This window comes from Periplaneta americana, chromosome 12, assembly GCF_040183065.1.
Source record: "Periplaneta americana isolate PAMFEO1 chromosome 12, P.americana_PAMFEO1_priV1, whole genome shotgun sequence".
NCBI lineage: Eukaryota > Metazoa > Arthropoda > Insecta > Blattodea > Blattidae > Periplaneta > Periplaneta americana.
In genome coordinates, this window is record NC_091128.1 from 180,104,379 (window position 1) to 180,128,431 (window position 24,053).

At 34.1% G+C, this 24,053-nt stretch overlaps 1 protein-coding gene across 2 annotated transcripts in view; it reads left to right on the forward strand.

Annotated features, from left to right (window-relative positions):
- LOC138711267 (very long chain fatty acid elongase AAEL008004-like) overlaps nucleotides 1-7,139 on the forward strand; it is a 78,821-nt gene extending 71,682 nt beyond the window's left edge. For both annotated transcript variants that reach the window (XM_069842703.1, XM_069842702.1), the window contains exons 5-9: nucleotides 669-725; nucleotides 2,210-2,315; nucleotides 3,533-3,669; nucleotides 5,655-5,828; nucleotides 6,965-7,139. In XM_069842703.1, coding sequence (XP_069698804.1) covers nucleotides 669-725; nucleotides 2,210-2,315; nucleotides 3,533-3,669; nucleotides 5,655-5,822 — 468 coding nt within the window. In that variant the 3' untranslated portion in view covers nucleotides 5,823-5,828; nucleotides 6,965-7,139. The remainder of the gene's footprint in view (nucleotides 1-668; nucleotides 726-2,209; nucleotides 2,316-3,532; nucleotides 3,670-5,654; nucleotides 5,829-6,964) is intronic.
- Nucleotides 7,140-24,053: the final 16,914 nt, after the last annotated feature.

Genomic DNA, 24,053 nt, shown 5'->3' on the forward strand with positions numbered 1-24,053 from the left:
AGATGAGCGCGAGATTCGCATCCAGGCCCTAAGATGAAGTCAAGTCGTAGCAGCGAAGTATCTGTATGTCCCTACAAAGCCTTTATGGCTTAGCGACAGAACTCTTCTCATTACAAAGACCGGGCTTCGAAAACCTCTATATAAAACACACGCACGATGATTCGGGACCTATTCCCAGGTGGAACTTAATCTCTGAACAGCGACCAATTTCCGTGTCGAAGAGTGTACGTGTGTACCAACATAATTACAATAATAACCTCGTTTATTTCTAATATTCATTGCAATATAAAAAATTACAAATATTTGAAAAGGGCCTTTACGACAAATAATTTAATGAATAAATACATACGAATTAGACATCCTTTATTTGCTTATGTATGTATGTATGTGTGTATGTATGTAGTTTAGTTTAGCGCCATCACGTGACTGCACTCGAAGCGCTCCTTCAGCTGACCTATTCAATGTCGGAGGTACTTTATCAAACATTTATTCTGGCACTTAATATGGGCAGCTTTTTTATCTACCTTATGTAGAGATCTAACAATGTGAGCAGATTGAGGGGAGCTTTCGACATGAACTCATTGAATTTCAGCATGAATGTGCATAGTAGTTGCTTATGACAGTCTGCAGATATTTCCAAAACTTGTCATGTACTGATCTGTTTGCAGATGGCGAACCTGTGCTGGTGGTACTACCTGTCCAAGTTCACGGAGTTCATGGACACGGTGAGTTATCGCTATTGCCATAGCCAGTGTATTACAGAGTGGATATTTCCATCATCTGACTTTATAATGCAAGTAGTTTGCTCATTGATGAGTTCCTGGAGATATTGAGTTTCTGGAGTTTTTATAAGAAATTGGCCAACATCTTGACAGTTTGTTTCTCACTTGTTGTATGCTTTGTCTTTTAGAAGTTGCATCTTGTTAAGTGAAGGAACTTGAAAGATCATACATTATGATTAACAATCCTGTCGTTCGTTGCTTGTCTCTATAAAGCGGCCATAGTGGCAGTCCATCAAAGAACATTTTGTCGTGTAACTGTAACAGTACAATAAACTATTAAACATAGAAGAGTACAGCTGCACACACTTCGCTAGATCGCAAAGGGAACTACGCAATTGTAAGAGAGGCACAAAGCAAGAGGATGGCGGCAATACTTGTGATGACTGCAGTATATTAATAGCAACGAGCCGTGTTCGTTCCCCGTCCCACGGCTTTCAAGGCTGATACAGGATTTGGGGTTTATGAGATAATCGTGGGCATGTCTGTGCTCAGACACACTGGCTACCTATCGTATCATTGCATGTAGGACGCACAAAGGGCCGGCATGAAATTAAGGGCATATGTGGTCCGGGTGCAGCCGGAATCCAACTGAGATAGGAATAGCAGCTAACAGGAATGTAATAAAAATAGTGTAAAAGTTAAATTTTCATCATCATCATCATCATCATCATCGTCATCATCAAATGCTGTACAGATAAGACTACTAGGTTAGGTTAGGTTAGGTTAGGTCTGTAGATTGTCTTCCAAGCTTCTAAAATATGCACCACAATCTTTACTACGCAGATTCCTAGATTTAGTCAATGTGTGCTGGAAATAAGGAACTGTTCTTAACGAATGGAACGAATCAATTACCATTCCCATCTTTAAAGAAGTAGTCATAAGGAACATGGAAATTGCAGAGGAATAAGCCTATTAAACTGAAGTTGCAAGATCTCTGTACCAAACTTAGTACAATGTTAATGATGATAAACCAAACAAATCCCACTTCATACTCCGATGGAGATAACTGATACAACTACTTCAAATGCTAGAAATAAAGTAAGGAAGGAAAGCGAACTGCCAGTCAACAGCATGAATATTCCACCCAAATTATAACATCTACTGCAGCAGCAGATATGCAAGACTCTTGACTGAAACCATGAGAATTTTATTTATTTTTTGTTACTGCCATTTTTCGAGCTTAGAGCTGTGATAAAGTGCAATGTCGAAGACGGTTTATTCTGAACATCATCTTCAGGGTTTATACCATTTCATAAAACAAATAATTATAAAGCTCTGTCATTTGCATTCCAAATCTCTATTAACTGGGCGACGTAATTGTACTAATCTGAAGTTTGCAACACACTTCAAAGTGAAATCTGTTCAATTCTGTCTATTATACTGGATGTGCAATTAAAACTTCATTGCATGAACTGTCTTCGTTTCAGATCTTCTTTGTGCTGCGAAAGAAGGACAACCAGGTGACAGTCCTGCATCTGTACCACCACACAGTCACTCCCCTCGAGACCTGGATATGCGTCAAGTTCATTGCAGGTCTGTTAATGTTAATCTGGTTTTATGGCTAAAATGGCACATTGGCCTTTTTCCTTCGTAATGATAGCTAGCTTTTATTGTCCTCCGTCATTCTTCCAGCTGTCCTTGTTTCTGTGCTGAGGCTTTTCCAATCTAATTTAATAGTTGATTCAGTCCAAATCTTACAATATCATTTACATGTTAATTAAATAACTTTTAATTGTGTCAGCAAAGTAACGAAACTATAAATATTAAAATTACTTGTTTTGTACTCTGGATCTCTATGGTCACCTTCGTTTCAGGGCAGATGATACGTTATTCTAATATACCGTTCATATTATTTTTTATTGCATAGCAAAGTATTGCCTGCTCGTCTGTCTGTCAGCCTGCAGCAATTCCTACTAACAGTTCGTCCTATTCATTGTTACTACAGTGATGTACGTGACTAGGCTAATAGTTTTCGGAAAATGTTAACTTATTGTGTGTTTAAAAATTCATACAAAATGGTAATTTATTTAAAGTCTCGAATTTTTTACACAACAATGTCACAAATCTAATATTACAGACCAGACGACTTCAAGAATGTGTGTCAGACAATTACGAGCAACTACTAGGCCTACGCAGAATAAGAATGAGCATCTGGGAAAAAAATGTTACTTCTCTTTGCAAATCAAAAATGAACAGTTAAAACTCCATGCACGCCATAAATAATCAGAAACCATAGAAGAAACATAATATTAACGCTTGCAAAGTATTGCCTTCAACTACTATTCGAAAGGTATACCCCGAACTCTTCTCCCATTCACCATTCCTTCCAGTGCATCCTTCAGTAGGCAGTTTGCTCTCAGCCAGTGATCAGCTTCAGCATCTTTCTTTCCCACACAGCTTCGTTTCTTATTGTCTGTTCATTTCACATGCTTCATTCTTCTTCATATCCACATTTCAACTGCATCTAGTCGCTTGTCTTCACTTTGTACAATATCCATGTTTCTGCCCCATACAATGCTGCACTCCATACAAAGCACTTCACATCAAAATACATTTTTGCAACATCACAGAACTTTTCCTTTACACTTCTTTTCATTCATTCTATTAGTGAAAAATGATTACATTTCATATTCTGATTCATATTGTATTAGGGTCTATTCTAAATATGAACCTGATTGTGGAATAGTTGGAGGACAGTGTCTCGAATCCAGTCGTGCCAGCTGCCTTATATAGTGTTCATTACATTGCAGGTGGGCACGGCACCTTCTCCAACCTCGTGAACAACATCGTCCACATCGTCATGTACTTCTACTACATGGTGTCCGCCATGGGTCCCAAGTACCAGAAGTACCTGTGGTGGAAGAAGCATCTAACTCTTCTCCAACTGGTAAGTGTAAAGATTTTCGAACACTCGTATGACAGCTGAGCTCGTTCTTATCATGAAGCATTTTGAATGATGGGACATTCCATCTATGTGTAAATATCTTCTGAACTGCAGGATGGGTTTTGTTCACGTTTACAAACCAAAGCAACAAAGAATGATGCTCACGAAATGGAATGTTTACTAGATCCACTTCGAGTCAAATATGAAGACTATTTTAGTGATTTCCTGAATTACGTAATAATAATAATCCGTGGCACTACAGCCCGTGAAGGGCCCAGACCGACCAGCCAGCCTCACGCCCACATGCCGAAGCAGAGGTGGACGATCATCCAACCAGAATGGAGGTATCGTGTGGTTAGCACAATGATCACCCCAGCCGTTATAGCTGGCTTTTGCTACCTATCGCAGCTACCCAAGTGCCTCACGATACTGGGTGGGCACCTGTCCCATACATTGGCCGAAATTTCATGAGAAAATCTCTTCCCCCATGAGGACTCGAACCAGTGCGCATTCTATAACGCGAGTCCTAGACAGAATGCCTTAGACCACGGTGCGGGACCCTGAATTACGTACTAACAAATAAAACCTGCCTCCATATAACAAAAAACAGACGCAACGATAAACCTATTGCCAGGATAATTTTGACTGACTGATTCGGCATATTGCCCATATTTTCAATATGTTTCATCCATCATTAGAAATCCTAATGGAACAATAAAAATATTATAATAATTATTTTTCAACCAACTTGGTTTTTATGTTCAATATTTCACTTTTCACTTGCATCGCCCTCTTAAAGATGTTTCCCCATTATTTCATGCATTTGTTAACAGATCTTAAGAGTTCCTCACAACAGCACTGTACCTGCTGGAACCTTTAACAACATTTGTCTTCCTCACTGCCTGGCGCCTTTCACATTCAAGTGTTTCTTGTTGCTTATTTCTAATACATTCTCTTTCAGAACATAAAGATGGGTAAAGTTTCTTGACCCCTCAATACAATTTCCCTACTCCCCAGAAAATTGTTGTATCGAGGTTCGACTGCATCATTTCAGTTTTTGTTTGTGGGGAAGGGGACAAGATTTTCACGGAATACTTTATAGGTACAGGCCTATTGCGTAACGTATCTTCCTCCTTATTGCCTGTGAGTAAACTTCTCAAGTATTTTATATTATTTTAAGTCACAAATAGGGCTGATGTCATGGTATTTTGTTACACGATCAAGTTTGTCTCACCTTACAGCACATTTCCAGTTCCTACACATAGACTTAGTTTCATCTTCTTAAATATGATAATTATGTAATTTGCAAGCATTTGCTGTTAATATGACGTAGGAGCGAACAAATGAACGTATATAATTTTACTGATAAAATTAAAAATTAAGAAAAGTATATTTTCATTAGAATGGGTAACAACCACTAACGTTGCAAAGGGTAACACCTTGGTTTTTTTAGCAAAGTCATGAACTAGCTCGTCTTTTATTTGGAATGTGTTTAGAACTGTGAATTATTTCAATATTAAAAGTACAGTTGTCACATTTTTCTTCAGCAGTACTACTCAATTATTAATTTTTTAAATTGTAAATGTATTACAGAGTAGCACTAGTGTTACAATAATTGTCTGCATGATTATGTATGTAGAATCCATTTATAAATCACTCATATTTTAATATTCATTATCACTTCTGAATACTGTATCTATCCTCGTAAATGTAAATATAAAAATAAATATAAATATAGATATCAATTATTAGATCCTATATTATTAATCATTTTGTGCAAAATCAATAACCGGAATTTATCCCATTAAACCGTAAAATTATCTACAAATGAAGTCATATCTCACTTTTTAGATGTCCTTTGAGTGCAATCCAGAAATAAAAGCACATCTTCTCATAAGAATGCATGCTATATTTATTTCTACAACTCGTTTAGTTATAGGTAGCCACCACATCTCTGAATTAAATTATATGATTCTGTCCCACCTCAGCTGCAGTTCACGCTCGTGTTCATCCACTCGGCCCAGGTGCTCATCTTCGACTGTGGCTACCCCAAGTTCGTCGCAGGCCTCCTGCTCTTCCACTCTGTCATCTTCTTCGTCCTCTTCTTCGACTTCTACCAGAAGGCATACCTGAAGGAACGCAAAAAACTTCAATGAAGAGCAGTAAGTCACTAGATCCTAAAATTAAATTGGTGAAATGCTCAGCTTGTTTAATTTTCCATTTGAGGTGTTTATTATGTTAGCGACTTCCTTCTGAAGAAATGCCTCTTGGCAAAACGTCAGGCATTCAAGTTCCACAGTTTCGGTTCTGTAACACAAAAAATTGGCTACAAATCACCGGGCCAGTTCAAAAGGAAAACTACGCAAAAGTTAAAGTTTTGGGAAAACCGCATTTTAAAGTTCCATGTTGTGAAAAATCCAAGAATCATTGAAATTACTCCAAATTCTGCTAATGATGTTTCATATAAGTTCCATTAGAATGATGTTAATTGGATTTTTCACAGCAACATGAAACTTTAAAATACCGGTAGTTATTTCAAATCTTTAAATTTTGAGTCATTTCCCTTTTAAACTGACCCATGTTCTGAAGACGTTAAACTTTAGGAAATACAGTTTAGATGCAAAATGTTTATATTTAAATAAAACACTATCAGTATGAAAATTTCCAACTTTGGCATGAAATCTTTTGGACTCTAAATTATACTGGGAAACTAGAAGGCTAATGGAGAACTTCCAAGTACCTGGGCAATAGATACCACTACTACGAACACTGAACAAGTACACATTATTATTATTATTATTATTATTATTATTATTATTATTATTATTATTATTATTAAACTTGTAGTTACTGTCATTTTCAGTCTCTTTCATAACTCGTGGTCGCCGGTTTCGTCCATGCACTGTTTATGGGCTTCATGGATAATTCTCGCACATAATATTAAGAATCAAATGAGAAGGTACCGTATTTCCTTATGTGTTTATTTACCTTGCTGTTAACAATACCAAATTACACGGAACTAAATAATTACCGGTATGCTCGATGTAGTATTTATTCAAGAGCCTGACAAACTTTCCGAGGCCATTTTGCGATAAAAGAAAATAATATACAAAACAAGTCGAGTATCGTGTGCATATTGTTTCATCTTTGGTCTGTGATTTTTCTTATTTTCCAGTCTTCGTGTCGACCTAATATAATTTAATTTCCTCTGTTCCCTTCTTTAACGAATTTTATTAGTTTCGTTACATATTGTATACATAATTTAGAATAGAATAAAGGCTTGTCACTTCTGTTTCAGAGCTCCTGGTGAACATGTGTTGTGTGTGCGAAGTGTGTTGTCCTGAAGTACCTCATTGACTGTTAGTGCGGACACAGACGTTGTTATATCCTATATATATATTTACTTCTTTTAAGATATTAATATTGTAAAATAAAATGTGTACATAATAATTAATAATACATAATTGGATATACTTCTGTTTTCTGTTTAATATGTCCACACTACATTTCCTTTCCTTACTCGATTATTTGACAACGCTTAACCAACTACCGGTATCAAGTTCTGCAAGATGAGGCCGAGGATTCGCCTCCAGATTAACTGACATTCGCCCTACTGTTGAAGAAAGCCGAAGCATGTAATCAGCCCGAAGGGGAATCGAACCCACGCCCGATTGCAAATCCAGATCAGCAGCCAAAGCATCTACCGCCTGGCTTATGGTCTTAAAATGCAGAATGACAATCATTACTCATGAAGACGACATTTACACTGTGACAACAGACTAAACATAGCGCATGTTCACGCCCTCTAACTGATAACGAGAGGCGTGACAGAACACGTTAAGATCGAGCTGAAATACGCTAACGTAGTACGAATACAACACTGCTATATTACACTAGCTAGAGCAGAACTTTACTTGGTTTCTGCGCACTTTCAATGTTTGTTGCCTGGCTATACAACTCTTAACTTCAAATACAAACAAATAAAGTAAAAACAAATAGTACAGTGCCTTTCGCTGTCGCTGCACGGCGGCCGGCGATAGCAACCGTTGATAACCGAGCTCCCGTCATTCAGTCAGTCTCACAGCGGGTTTGTTTCAGCGTGGTCGTGCTTTGAAGTGCTTCGTATGAAATGTTATTTCTGTATTAGTGCTACAAGTGTTATTGTGCTTGGTATTAAATGTCATTTCTGTATTAGCGCTGTGCTGTAGTTTACATAATGCCTCGACATATACATTACAACATGATTCGTATGTGTTAACAAATTCTTGCAGGGAAGTTGTAAGGCGATTTTTGACTGAATATTCAGGTGTGCCTGCCCCACATAGATATATTGTGCGAAAACTTGTCACTAAATTTAGAGAAACGGGGTCTATTCTTGATAAGAAGCGAAGGGTAAATAAATTAGAAGAATTAAAAGCGAGTATCAGGCGTGAAATTGACTCTATTTCGGAAGATGAATTAATACGTGTAAATGCACATTTCCTAAAAAGATGCCAGAAATGTGTGGATGAAGGACGACAACATTTCCACCATCTCATGTTATAAGGTACGTGATTATTTTTCTTTGTAATTTTACTCAATTGCACATTGTATAATTGTACTGAAACGGCTGCAGGGGGTTGCTATCGCCAGCCGCCATGCAGCGGGGGTTTTACTTTCGATTTGCCGGGAACTGGGCTATCATCGGTTGTTATCGCCGGCTGCCATGGAATGGGCGACTCGACAGTGAAAGGCACTGTACATTTTAGTTCAATGGTGAGGTAATACAATTCAATCCATGTACCTACTCAGATTTTACACCTCTTAGTCGTAGGCCTATCTTCTTTTAAATATGATTTTTAAAAAATGGTTTTCAAATTACTACAACAAGAGATACTGTGAGCTGGAGTGACTTTGTCTATCCTGAGGTGACTTTGTCTCATACCACAGAAAAAAATAAAAGTGCTGCCATCTCACATTTGTTTCAATGAAACAAGTTACTAATGCCTGATTCCGAGATATGACTGAACTAGTTTCAGTATGAAAATTTCAGATTGGACTTTGTGATTCCACAGTTGGTTGTACTGAAGCTGTTGTGTTGTTTACATTTTTCAGTGAATATCTTGTGCAGAAAACTTTCTATTGCTACAGGTGTCTGAACTTACTGGTAAGCTGGTAAGTATTTATTTTAATGCCTTAATATGTCTACTTGAAACACCAATGAAAGTTACAATTAATATTGAGCCAACATTTTAGACTATTTTGTTGGGTTTAGGGAAATGTGGCATTTTTAACAACAATTTGGGGTGAATTTGTCTCATCAAAGTTTACTCATGTTTTGTATTGAAAATGAATTTAGGTAGGCCTACTGGTATTTTTGATTTGCATTTATATCCATACATGAATACTAACAAATGATGGTACTTGCTTTTGTTTTACCTAGGTACGTACTGATCCATCATGCCCCGCATGTGTATGTCTCTCCAGCAGGTAACCGGCCCTACAAAAACTATAATGAAGAAACTTTGAAGATGATGTCTTAATGAAGCGATTAAGCCAAAGAAAAGCGGCCATACATTATGGAATTCCTATTACAACTTTCAAGAATAAACTGAAAAACAGGCACACAAAAACACCGGGGCCAAAAGATTTTCAATGATAGGGAGGAGCAATCATTTGTTGACCATCTTATCATTATCAGAGTTTGGGTTTCCTGTGGATGAAACTGATTTTAGAATGACTGTGCGATATCATCTGCAATACAAAGTTGTAAGTGTGCCTAAATTCAAGAACAATACCCCAGCTTCTGATTGAATTGAAAGATTTCTCCATGATCACCCTGATTAAAGGTGAGGTTAGCGCAAAATATTAAGAAAGTAAGAGCTCAAAACTCAGCAATACGAATGGGAGAGCATTTTGAGGAAAACTGATCCTCTGAGACCTGTATCGGTGAAGAGGAACAACTATTTTTCAGTCCTAAAGCTGAATGATTACTACTGCAAATATTTCCTTTATTATTATTATTTGATTTCCAGTTTTTTGTGTCTGCTTTTATTGCTTGAAAAATATGAAAATAAATGGAAATTTTCATGAAATTGTGTTATTCGCTTAGTTTATATTCTTCACCTACTGAACATGATTACTTTTTATACATAGAAATTATCATTTTTATATTAAAATAAAAGGGTTACATTGTCTCACTATTTCCTGTAAAGGCTTATTCAATGGTTTTTTAGATTCGAGGCAAAGTCACTCCAGGTTGAGGTGAGATTGTACCGAAAAAATGTGGACTTAGGAAATTGCAATAACTTTGAAAAATGGCTTCAAATTATTTATTAGACACTAAATAGTTTGAGAATAATATTCTATAAATTTAAAAAAATACTTTTTACACAATAAAATGTTTCACAGTGTTGAGCAAACAAGGGGGTTTACAAAACATTTGGAAAATATCCGCCGTTCTCTTCTTCAACGTACAGCATTCTGTCTGTGACACCATGCAAATTTTGCAGATAATGTCTTGGAATATTGGCAATTTCTTGTGAGATGGTATCTTTCAGGTGCAGTAGGGTTGTTGGATGTTTCAGGAAAACTCGTTCTTTAAGGTAACCCCACAGCCAAAAGTCGGCCGGATTGAAATCTGGAGATCGCGGAGGCCACATTGTTTGCAAAGTGCCTACTGATGACTTTGGTCGGAAAACGAATCTCAATTACGCGTGTTAACTCCTCCATTAATTTTTTTAGTAGGTTATTTCACGACGCTTTATCATCTTAGGTTATTTAGCGTCTGAATGAAATGAAGGTGATAATGCCGGTGAAATGAGTCCGAGATCCATCACTAAATTTACCCAGCATTTGTTCATATTGGGTTGAGGGAAAACCCTGGAAAAAAAAACTTTAACCAGGTAACTTGCCCCGACCTGGAATCGAACCCGGGCCACCTGGTTTGCAGGCCAGACGCGCTAACCGTTACTCCAGAGGTGTGGGCAATAATGCAATAAGACAGACTTACAGTAAACGGGGAGCGCTACTACAGCACGTTACAGAACTTCGTCATACCTAGACTGAGGAATCTTGATATGGAAAAGATAATCTTCATGCAAGATGGCGCTCCACCCCACAGCTTTATCTCTGCAAAACAATTAATTACGCAGATGTTTGGCGATCGTGTCTTTTATCTTGAAGTTAACTTAGAAAACTTTCATTCTGGCTTCTTATTAATATTATATTCTTACTATATCCTACAATACTCGAGTTATTTTCACTTTAAGTATAATATTTCTTTCCTTTCTTGGAAATAATTTATTAAGCTAAGCTACTGTAGGCCTGTGCTTAATTTTCACTCTCTCCTCCAAACACGAGTTTTACTCATACGGGGCTTAGATTTATATTAAATAGAACATGGTGTTATCTAAAAGTTATTCCTTTAATATTAATCTTACTATTTTAAGATTTTCTTTAATATTAATAATAATAATAATAATAATAATAATAATAATAATAATAATTTGAAGACAAGTTTTCCCTCAACACATTACGCGTAAATACTGGCTAACTGGACCCTAGACTCATTTCAGACGCTAAATAACCATAGCAGTTGATGTTAATGTTATGTTTTATTTAACGACGCTCGCAACTGCAGAGGTTATATCAGCGTCGCCGGATGTGCCGGAATTTTGTCCCGCAGGAGTTCTTTTACATGCCAGTAAATCTACTGACATGAGTCTGTCGCATTTAAGCACACTTAAATGCCATCGACCTGGCCCGGGATCGAACCCGCAACCTTGGGCATAGAAGGCCAGCCAGCAGTTGATAAAGCATCGTAAAATAACAAACTAAAATAAAACAAGTTTATTTCTGTGATACTTTATAATTATACCAACTACAGGCCGCTATCTTCCCGCAATAGAGACCAGGGCACTTACCGTACTTTCCTGTTACAGTGTAAAGAGGCTGACGTATGTTAATCATAAGAAAACGCTGAAAATTTAATTTAAAATGGATACATCTATTTGATAATGTATGTGGGTCTACTGGAGAATACGATACGGAACTTTACGTTTTTTGGTAGATTGAGAGTTTTCGTGAGGCCGAGAATCAGTAACAGGTTAGGTCAGATTTGTTTTGGCATGCCTTGCATATTATAATTATTATATAACGTCATCGTAGCCATTTTTGTTTCATCCGTGTTGTGTAATATGGCTGTATCGTGTTCTTCAGTAATCTCATGTATGTTTCCTGGACCTCCTATGCGGGATGATGACTTAGCCGATTACTAACTAGATTCCACTCTTCAAGGGAATATACATTTCCTCACGGTTATAATTAAAATTATTAGGTGAAATATTGGAACATTACTTTTGATCAGTTATCTAGCTATCACATGAACATTTTGTTGGGGATTTCAATGCTAAAGTAGGACGGGAGGATATTTTTAAACCGATTATTGGAAAAGAGACCCTACACGTAACTAGTAATGACAATGGAGTTAGGTTAGTTTTTTTTTGTTTTCTGAAAATTATAGGTTTTTGAGATACGAGGCTTTGCTATCTTAACGACGATATGCAATCTTTACCATGGAGGACATTGCAATTAAACTGTACTACTTTTTCACATTTTTGGTGAAATTAACGCTGAGGTAATTTCGGTGATTTTGAAAGTGAAAATGATTGAATTTGTAAGGGATTTGTTTCTGGAGATGCAGCTCGTCGTATATGCAAGACATAACAAAATCCGAACCTGTCACATATTCGGTGTATAAACGGAGTATTTGGGAAGTATCTCAGCGCGAGTTCCGCCAAAACTTGTCAGCTGCTGAAGGCGTCGTTAAAAATACTAAACAGCACTCTATGTCAAGTTAGGTTATGATAGCCTAAATATTCTCGTACCTGGACTTACTTTTCCCGGGCTTACACCAACGAACGTACAGCGGATTCCTAGAAATAATTCAGGAAGTCACATTGGCAATGGAAAAACATCCATGACATATGCAAGATTCGAACTCATAAAGAGTTAAAGCTTCACCTCTCGAACTCAGTGGTAGGCAAATATAAATGTTTCACCGACTCAGCCCGATGGACCTCGTTCAAGCAGTGCAGATTTCGATCATTGGCTGTTTCCTAATTATAGTGATTTGAATTATTATATCGAGATTCACTTATTGACAATAATCCATAAATATAACGGAATGTATTCTTAAAACGATAAGATGGAAACGAAGTAGAATAACGAGAATTTAAAATTTTGCAAATAAAACCTAAGCCTACTTCGTATAATGAAAAATGTCACAAAGGAAGCTGAAATAAAGTACTTTAAATGAGTTTGATGTTACTTAAAAAAATACAAAGTCTCTTACCTTTAGTATTTCGCCGTCTTCTTCCGAACTTCACGATGTACTAATAATTCTTAATAATTCTCTGCTCTCCTCAACTCGAAGGCGGGAACTGTTGTATATGAGGAGCGGTACCAGGTTCTGTGGTCACGTGAGTGATGCCCAATCAGAATCAGCTTGGGAACTGTGCAGGCTGAGACGAATTCTTTTGACGTCATAGATAAGAGCCTAGATCATTATGAATCGTGTTGCCAGGTCTCCGGAAATTTCCGGAGATCTTCGGAATTTTTTAACTTCCCGTAAAAATAGGAAATAATGTTGTAATCTCCGGATTTTTTAATGTAGGAAATTATTTACTTTAAAAAAAAATCAATCTCTGGCATACATTAAAACTGATAGATGAACATTATATAGTTAAAGTTTTGTTAATATTTTATAACTTGACTATTAAAGTTTTCCTAAAAATGAAATATGTAACACGTAAAAATGAACATATCTAGTCTGGAAAAACATCAATGAGGAGAAGAAGGTGGTAACTACTAATCAAATTGGTGATTAAAAAAATTAAAGTAGAAATCTTTTTATTATAGGTTCATGTATTGTAATAGAAGGTTATAATAACATTTTATGTGATTTTCGAAAGTGCCTCCGGAAATTGTGGATAAATCTCCGGATTTTTTTCATTACAACCTCCGGAAATATTTTTTGAAGGTCTGACAACACTGAATCGTGTAGACGCAAACCCCATTTCACTTTTCGGCGAAAATGAGATATTCACGCAAAAAATTTCTCCACTTTGAAATCTAAATGTTCACTAACAATTTATAAGCAAATAGCGACAATTCCTATTCATTTGAACACTGCAAATGCAGAGTTTAGATTCAAATGCCGACGTTTCCTCGGAGCAATAAGGTACAATCACAGTCTACTATATACAGTCACGAAGCATGAGTTTTGAGGGTGCTAGAAACAATAGACTGTGACGGTACTATTTTGCATTGCCTGTAATGAGGCGATATTAGCGGTCCTAGTGGTGAGCAACTATCTAATGTTTGCATATTTACAACGTATTGAGCTTCGCGACTGCATATACTAGACTGTAGTACAATCTCCGGCATTTCCGCTAGCCAATACCTAATGCGAATTAAGTCACATGGTTCCCGCCTTTGCTACCACTTATCAGCTGTACTTCGTTGGGTCAATGTTAAGTTTCCTATGGCCACTTCCAATGGACTCCTAACGAATATTCACACGTTTATCACTGGGATTGTGGCGTTGGAAATCAATTTAGAACACTTTTATCTCAGCCACGACACATTTCAATTTTTATTGTACAATATAATTGCAATTATCACTACAATGACACGATAATTCTTGCAGATAACACAGAATCAACTTAGGAAACGTAATTAACAGAGTCGCAGTTTCACCTCACTTCCACTAGATGACTCTTGACTTCCAGCAGGCGTCTTTTTTTTCTAAATAAAAATGTATGTAAAATATAAACTGGGGATACTTTCAAATAAGTTTAAAACTTTTTTTTTTTGCAAAGAAAAAAGTACAAAAAGTAATGGCAATTCTGAAGTCGTCTTAGTACTAGATCCGCCACTGAATTAATTTTTTACTTTTCTTTTTTCCATAATATTATATGAAATGTATACTATAAATAAATTGTGTTAAATTCATTCAGTTTTGTTAGTAGCCGCTGTAAAATAATGCTATAATGGACATAATATAAAATTAAGATAATCATTAAAAAAAAGCAAACTCAGACATTTCCATATTATCTTGTCATATTTATAGAAAACAACTAACATTTCTTGCCATTTAAAGGAATAATTATAGTATTAGTTTTGTCTTTAAACAGTTAGTACAGTTTAAACATTTTATGTAACATAATTTGTTAGTAAATCATTTTTTTAATTTCCTGAAAAATTAATAAAGATGGAATTGTCGGGGTTTGCATCTATACAACTCATTTATATAACTATGATCTAGGACAGACCATCCCTTCTACCCCACCCACCTTTTCTACCAGTGCGGTCAAAGCATTCTAGTTACGCTCGGCTGCATCAACGTTCATTCTTGTGGCAGCAGGTATACAATACGCTATCAAGAATTACAAATGAACAGATAATAAAATTCTTATGAACATACCTTTAGAAAGGAAGAGAAAAATGAATGAGGGAAATAAATAAGTTAAAAGACATGTAAAATAAATTTTAAAATGTATGTGTGTATATAATGTAAGAAGATCTATGTATATATCCTATTACTAGTAAAGCCGATTAAGTCCACTTTTTGTGTAAAATAAGTCAAATACAGTCCCAGACTTGTCTTTCCTTGCTCTGTATTCTACTAAAATGGACTAAGTCTAAAATGTTGTATGCAGACAACAAACCAATTACTTTATTTGAAGAATTTATTATGATTTTTCGTGCAGTAATAAAGTTTTAATTCCTGTTTTTATAAAACTTGCATTACTGGTCTTAACTGGTTTTACTAGTAATAGGATAAGTTGTACATTGATAGAAGTGATAGCTATATGACCGGATGTCAATGCTATCATTCAACATTGTAACGCACTCCAGCCAAATAAATACACAATATGCGTACTGCAGTTTAAAGAGAACTGGAACATGGCAAAATTTAAACCCATGAAGAAATGCTACTTCCAAAGGAAATGGGAATAGGATTATTTTGTTGTTGAAGACGAAAGAATTGCTTGTTTACTGTGTCCCATCCAATTTATTTCTACTCGTCATTTCAATATTAAACCACATTTCAACAAAGTCCATATTAAGAATTATGGAATGCATAAACTTTCGTGTAAGTTCATTATTGCGAATTGCATATTATTTATTTATATACTGTTAAATTAAGGACGTCACTCGTGTTCATTTTGAATTGAAATTAATAGTGACTTTCAAGATTCATTACTTAAATGCTATAAATTTATGTTTCTGTAGGTGATGATAGGAGGAAAGTTTTCGAAAATCTAAAGCAGGCTAGGTGAGAGAAATCTCACACAACCTACCAACAGGAAATCTAGCATAATTGTAAGCCTTGAAACGAGATAACGCATTATAAATACAATGAATTTATTACAATCCTTTTTGAAAATTACAGTAGACAACTCTACGCGGAAGTTGATCATCCCCAACAGAAGTGGATTGAGGCTGATGTCATATTTCCGCTACTTACGGGTTCTGATCTAGGATAACAATCCCATGTAGTAATTGGGCAGAAGATTGGCATTGTCATGCAGGAGAGTGCACAGTTTCAATTAATAGTAAACAACGTGAGAAATTAAAACTGAAAAAAAAAAAAAAATTCATCAAATTCTGTCAAGGATTACATCTTCTGGCCTGTTCTGCCTCAGGTGAGCTGGTCTTTCCATCAATTTTTCGGTCTTCCAAGGTCCTGTTAGGCACACAAGCAAACAATCTTTGAGGTAGCTTATCACTGGGCATCCGTGATATGTGTCCATTCTATTCTTCGGAGTTGATTTGATGTTAAGGCCCATGTTTCTGATCCATATAATAAAGATGGGACTGCCATTGTTTTATAAAATTTCAAAATTTTCTCTGCTCTGACTTTCTTTATAATAGTAATGTTGATTTTATTGTACGTAAAAGTTTTTGAAATTTGGCTAATTTTATGTCTACATCCTAGAATTTATATAGAAGAGATTACAACTGAGGTGAGGCTGGCAAAGGTCGTGGTGGAGTCAGCGGTGTACTTCGTAAAGCCCACTACCATAATAGCAAACCCTATTCCCACGTCCACGTCGTGATCTCTGAGCAATGTAACCTATGAGAGCGAGAGACAAGCGCTCTAAAACTGGATCCACCTGGCTATGGGAGCAATCCCAGCAGGTTCAGAGCCAGCCCTACCACTAAACTTACTCAACGATGCATTGGTACTCCATTCTGAGAACATCATACATGCTCGTGCTCCTCAGGAGATAAGCTAGATTGATATCGTGACGACGACCCAAGCTAGTCACAGGAAAAAGAATGAAGAAATAAAGATTGCAGTATGGAATGTAAGATGGAATGACAACAAAGAACTAGTTTTGGTAAAATAATTAAAAGCAACAGATACAGACGTAGCAATTGTATGTGAAAAAAAATGGTGTAATATATGTCATCAACATTACCTCAGTTATATGAACATATGTATTTTGTTAACGAAAAGACAATGTAGGCCTAAAATTAAAACCAGAAAAATCTGGTAAGAAATCACACTGTATCTCACGAAGATAAAGGCGAGTTTCGGTCACTGATTTCGGTCTTGGATGATGATACGTTTAGGCTTTATTTCAGGTTGAATAGACCTCAGTATTTTGCAATTCATGATATGATTGAGGATTCTTTGCTATGTTCTGACTAAAATTTTGTAAACTGTTAAGACATAAGATACAATTTCAAATGTTATAATCAATATTATTAAAACTCACAAAAATAAAATACAGCCCTACTTATTTTCTGATCACCTGATATTTGTCTCCAGATTTCTTCTTTAAGTTTCGTGTTTTTATAGTTTTCATCCCATGTATTATATAAATAGGCCTACGGGTGACATCGTACAAGTTCGATAAGTTTCTCACAGCAATTATTATCAGCCATCTTTCCTCACTGCCAATAAAAACAATTCAATACATTCACTGCCACCTGTGATATTACCATAGTCTAATATCATACAGTCACCTAACCTAATGGCTAGCAACTAAAGTTGAACTGTCATTAGATGCATATTCCCTACATATTGAGCTTCGTGACTGTATGTACTAGACTGTAATGTTACTTCATCTTTTTCTACATCAATCGTCATAAATGCTCTAGTATAAATGTCAAACATCTTTGGTAAATGTGTCAAGAAAATTTGCTGAGCCACTGGTTCCAGCGAGAAACTTGCTCCAGGTTTTCACATCGAACGAGAATCTCTTCCAGTGTGTGGACGTCCATTTGAATACATGTTATCAATCTTTGAATTTTCTCGCTAGTGAGATCTCTTCAAGAGTGTAATGGGCCTTACATGACCCCTGAGTGCTGCTATCCCCATTGTCGTTGTATACAAGACATCATAGGTGATTAGGGAGAGTGGGGCATTGAAGGGATCAAAGCATTCGTGGACGATATGCTGTAGTTGTGGAATCAACAGAGAGCAGGTAATAAACCCCACGCCCCTGTACTGTACATCCATTATGATCATTAAATACTTTTTTACTACTGGCACCGGTACTTCAGATGCACAAGGATGTGTGTATAGTTTGAAGTCCAAAGATAAGTTGGAACCTCACCAATAAGGCATCACTCATGAGGCAATGAAGTCAGGAAGTAATATGGTAGGGTGGCCAGGTTCTTTCCCCCTCCATTGCATATATCCCTCACTATAGTCGTATTACTATTATTTCCGGCAGCCAATCTCGTTGCAGCTTGGCTATATTTACGTGTGTCCATCTTGTCGTTGGCCCCTGATGACTTCCATTGCTGCCATATTTAGTAAACAGCTGTTAACTAACAATACTGTCCTCCTCGGTGGCAAGCAGGTATATATAGAATGTGCAACAACATGCCAGCCAAGCCGGAAATAACAGTGAAGCGGCTGTAGTAACGTATTTCACTAATTAGACTCGAGACGTACATTAAACAAACACTTATTGTTCTTCCTCTGACACAAAGTTACCAGGTGGCCCCATTTCCCAGTAACAGTTTCCGAATTTTGCTTTTGTCTCCAAACAAAATTCGTCTCCAGAATGTCCCCAGATATCCCCGGATTTTCACTGTTCATTACTGAAACTTTAGGAAAATGCTGTTGAATATCTCAGTGAAAGGGTAATGTTTTTCGCTGAGATATCCTCCAGAAACACAAAAATTTGAAGAAACAGTCCATTATTTTTCTTCAAATGTAGATGACTTGACCTGAATGAAATCATTTATTTTATGGCATTTCTTGCTTGAAGAAATGTGTGACTTCAGAGAAAATAGCAAAATGAAATAAAGAAAATGCTGATCTTTGCTCAAAATGGAATGAATTTTTTTAATTTTTCTCTGGAAAATGATTTCCTGTGCACAACTCCATCGAAGTATCTATGTGTCTTCCTGGAAGTAATGCTTCAGTGGAAAGTTTTTCTTCAGTGAACATGATGCGAAGATCAAAAAAATCTGAGTATGGAAACTGTTCGAGCCATGCTTGCTATCTTAATCAACTTCAACACGACCTGCCAGGAATTTGCTGCAAAATTGGAATACAGAGAAAAAAATTATATCTTCTGAAAAATACCAGTGGTATGTAAAATGAATATTTTAGTATGTAAACAGAATGAGTGTTTTAAATTTTTTTAAGTATGTAAAAGCAATGCAAGTGAATGGCAAACTAAAAGAAATGTTAAAAGTAGTTTTTTTCATATGTCGATACCTGTTGCTGGAAATAGTGAAAAAAATCTGGTAACCTTACTCTGACACATATCGTCAAGTGAAATAATTAAACTACTTATTGTTCAGGACAAACTATTTTCATATCAGACACTATTAAACGGACTGCTAATGGCTTCATTGCCAGATGCAAGGCACTAGACAACAACAACACTATTAAACGACAATTATTGCAGCCCACAGAACACAAGTTCGCAACTGTAATTTGTAAAATGTAGACTATCTTGAAAACGAAAAAGACTTCGATGAAATGGGATCCATGTACCATTTGCAGGTGTGTTAGGTCTCAAGGTAATTTCATAGAAGCAGTGTATTGGATAGAAAGGCAAACCGTGAAGCAATCTCAATGACATCATGCGATGGTCTATACCAAATAATTAAAAAAACCACTTTAAATTATTTTTCAATATACTGTTAATAATTTATTATTAAAGCATGCATCAGTACGTTATGTAAAATATACAAATTTCATCTGGTGCATTATTATTCATCATAATAATTTATTATTAAAGCATGCATCAGTACGTTATGTAAAATATACAAATTTCATCTGGCTCATTATTATTCATCATAATAATTTATTATTAGAGCATGCATCAGTACGTTATGTAAAATATACAAATTTCATCTGGCTCATTATTATTCATCATAATAATTTATTATTAGAGCATGCATCAGTACGTTATGTAAAATATACAAATTTCATCTGGCTCATTATTATTCATCATAATAATTTATTATTAGAGCATGCATCAGTACGTTATGTAAAATATACAAATTTCATCTGGCTCATTATTATTCATCATAATAATTTATTATTAAAGCATGCATCAGTACGTTATGTAAAATATACAAATTTCATCTGGCTCATTATTATTCATCATAATAATTTATTATTACAGCATGCATCAGTACGTTATGTAAAATATACAAATTTCATCTGGTGCATTATTATTCATCATAATAATTTATTATTAAAGCATGCATCAGTACGTTATGTAAAATATACAAATTTCATCTGGTGCATTATTATTCATCATAATAATTTATTATTAAAGCATGCATCAGTACGTTATGTAAAATATACAAATTTCATCTGGCTCATTATTATTCATCATAATAATTTATTATTAGAGCATGCATCAGTACGTTATGTAAAATATACAAATTTCATCTGGCTCATTATTATTCATCATAATAATTTATTATTAAAGCATGCATCAGTACGTTATGTAAAATATACAAATTTCATCTGGCTCATTATTATTCATCATAATAATTTATTATTAAAGCATGCATCAGTACGTTATGTAAAATATACAAATTTCATCTGGTGCATTATTATTCATCATAATAATTTATTATTAAAGCATGCATCAGTACGTTATGTAAAATATACAAATTTCATCTGGTGCATTATTATTCATCATAATAATTTATTATTAAAGCATGCATCAGTACGTTATGTAAAATATACAAATTTCATCTGGCTCATTATTATTCATCATAATAATTTATTATTAGAGCATGCATCAGTACGTTATGTAAAATATACAAATTTCATCTGGCTCATTATTATTCATCATAATAATTTATTATTAAAGCATGCATCAGTACGTTATGTAAAATATACAAATTTCATCTGGCTCATTATTATTCATCATAATAATTTATTATTAGAGCATGCATCAGTACGTTATGTAAAATATACAAATTTCATCTGGCTCATTATTATTCATCATAATAATTTATTATTAGAGCATGCATCAGTACGTTATGTAAAATATACAAATTTCATCTGGCTCATTATTATTCATCATAATAATTTATTATTAAAGCATGCATCAGTACGTTATGTAAAATATACAAATTTCATCTGGCTCATTATTATTCATCATAATAATTTATTATTAGAGCATGCATCAGTACGTTATGTAAAATATACAAATTTCATCTGGCTCATTATTATTCATCATAATAATTTATTATTAGAGCATGCATCAGTACGTTATGTAAAATATACAAATTTCATCTGGCTCATTATTATTCATCATAATAATTTATTATTAGAGCATGCATCAGTACTTTATGTAAAATATACAAATTTCATCTGGCTCATTATTATTCATCATAATAATTTATTATTAGAGCATGCATCAGTACGTTATGTAAAATATACAAATTTCATCTGGCTCATTATTATTCATCATAATAATTTATTATTAAAGCATGCATCAGTACGTTATGTAAAATATACAAATTTCATCTGGCTCATTATTATTCATCATAATAATTTATTATTAGAGCATGCATCAGTACGTTATGTAAAATATACAAATTTCATCTGGCTCATTATTATTCATCATAATAATTTATTATTAGAGCATGCATCAGTACGTTATGTAAAATATACAAATTTCATCTGGCTCATTATTATTCATCATAATAATTTATTATTAAAGCATGCATCAGTCGTTATGTAACATATACAAATTTCATCTGGTGCATTATTATTCATCATAATAATTTATTATTAAAGCATGCATCAGTACGTTATGTAAAATATACAAATTTCATCTGGTGCATTATTATTCATCATAATAATTTATTATTAAAGCATGCATCAGTACGTTATGTAAAATATACAAATTTCATCTGGCTCATTATTATTCATCATAATAATTTATTATTAGAGCATGCATCAGTACGTTATGTAAAATATACAAATTTCATCTGGCTCATTATTATTCATCATAATAATTTATTATTAGAGCATGCATCAGTACGTTATGTAAAATATACAAATTTCATCTGGCTCATTATTATTCATCATAATAATTTATTATTAAAGCATGCATCAGTACGTTATGTAAAATATACAAATTTCATCTGGCTCATTATTATTCATCATAATAATTTATTATTAAAGCATGCATCAGTACGTTATGTAAAATATACAAATTTCATCTGGCTCATTATTATTCATCATAATAATTTATTATTAGAGCATGCATCAGTACGTTATGTAAAATATACAAATTTCATCTGGTGCATTATTATTCATCATAATAATTTATTATTAAAGCATGCATCAGTACGTTATGTAAAATATACAAATTTCATCTGGCTCATTATTATTCATCATAATAATTTATTATTAAAGCATGCATCAGTACGTTATGTAAAATATACAAATTTCATCTGGCTCATTATTATTCATCATAATAATTTATTATTAGAGCATGCATCAGTACGTTATGTAAAATATACAAATTTCATCTGGCTCATTATTATTCATCATAATAATTTATTATTAGAGCATGCATCAGTACGTTATGTAAAATATACAAATTTCATCTGGCTCATTATTATTCATCATAATAATTTATTATTAAAGCATGCATCAGTACGTTATGTAAAATATACAAATTTCATCTGGCTCATTATTATTCATCATAATAATTTATTATTAAAGCATGCATCAGTACGTTATGTAAAATATACAAATTTCATCTGGCTCATTATTATTCATCATAATAATTTATTATTAGAGCATGCATCAGTACGTTATGTAAAATATACAAATTTCATCTGGTGCATTATTATTCATCATAATAATTTATTATTAAAGCATGCATCAGTACGTTATGTAAAATATACAAATTTCATCTGGCTCATTATTATTCATCATAATAATTTATTATTAGAGCATGCATCAGTACGTTATGTAAAATATACAAATTTCATCTGGCTCATTATTATTCATCATAATAATTTATTATTAGAGCATGCATCAGTACGTTATGTAAAATATACAAATTTCATCTGGCTCATTATTATTCATCATAATAATTTATTATTAGAGCATGCATCAGTACGTTATGTAAAATATACAAATTTCATCTGGCTCATTATTATTCATCATAATAATTTATTATTAGAGCATGCATCAGTACGTTATGTAAAATATACAAATTTCATCTGGTGCATTATTATTCATCATAATAATTTATTATTAAAGCATGCATCAGTACGTTATGTAAAATATACAAATTTCATCTGGCTCATTATTATTCATCATAATAATTTATTATTAAAGCATGCATCAGTACGTTATGTAAAATATACAAATTTCATCTGGCTCATTATTATTCATCATAATAATTTATTATTAAAGCATGCATCAGTACGTTATGTAAAATATACAAATTTCATCTGGCTCATTATTATTCATCATAATAATTTATTATTAGAGCATGCATCAGTACGTTATGTAAAATATACAAATTTCATCTGGCTCATTATTATTCATCATAATAATTTATTATTAGAGCATGCATCAGTACGTTATGTAAAATATACAAATTTCATCTGGCTCATTATTATTCATCATAATAATTTATTATTAGAGCATGCATCAGTACGTTATGTAAAATATACAAATTTCATCTGGTGCATTATTATTCATCATAATAATTTATTATTAAAGCATGCATCAGTACGTTATGTAAAATATACAAATTTCATCTGGCTCATTATTATTCATCATAATAATTTATTATTAAAGCATGCATCAGTACGTTATGTAAAATATACAAATTTCATCTGGCTCATTATTATTCATCATAATAATTTAT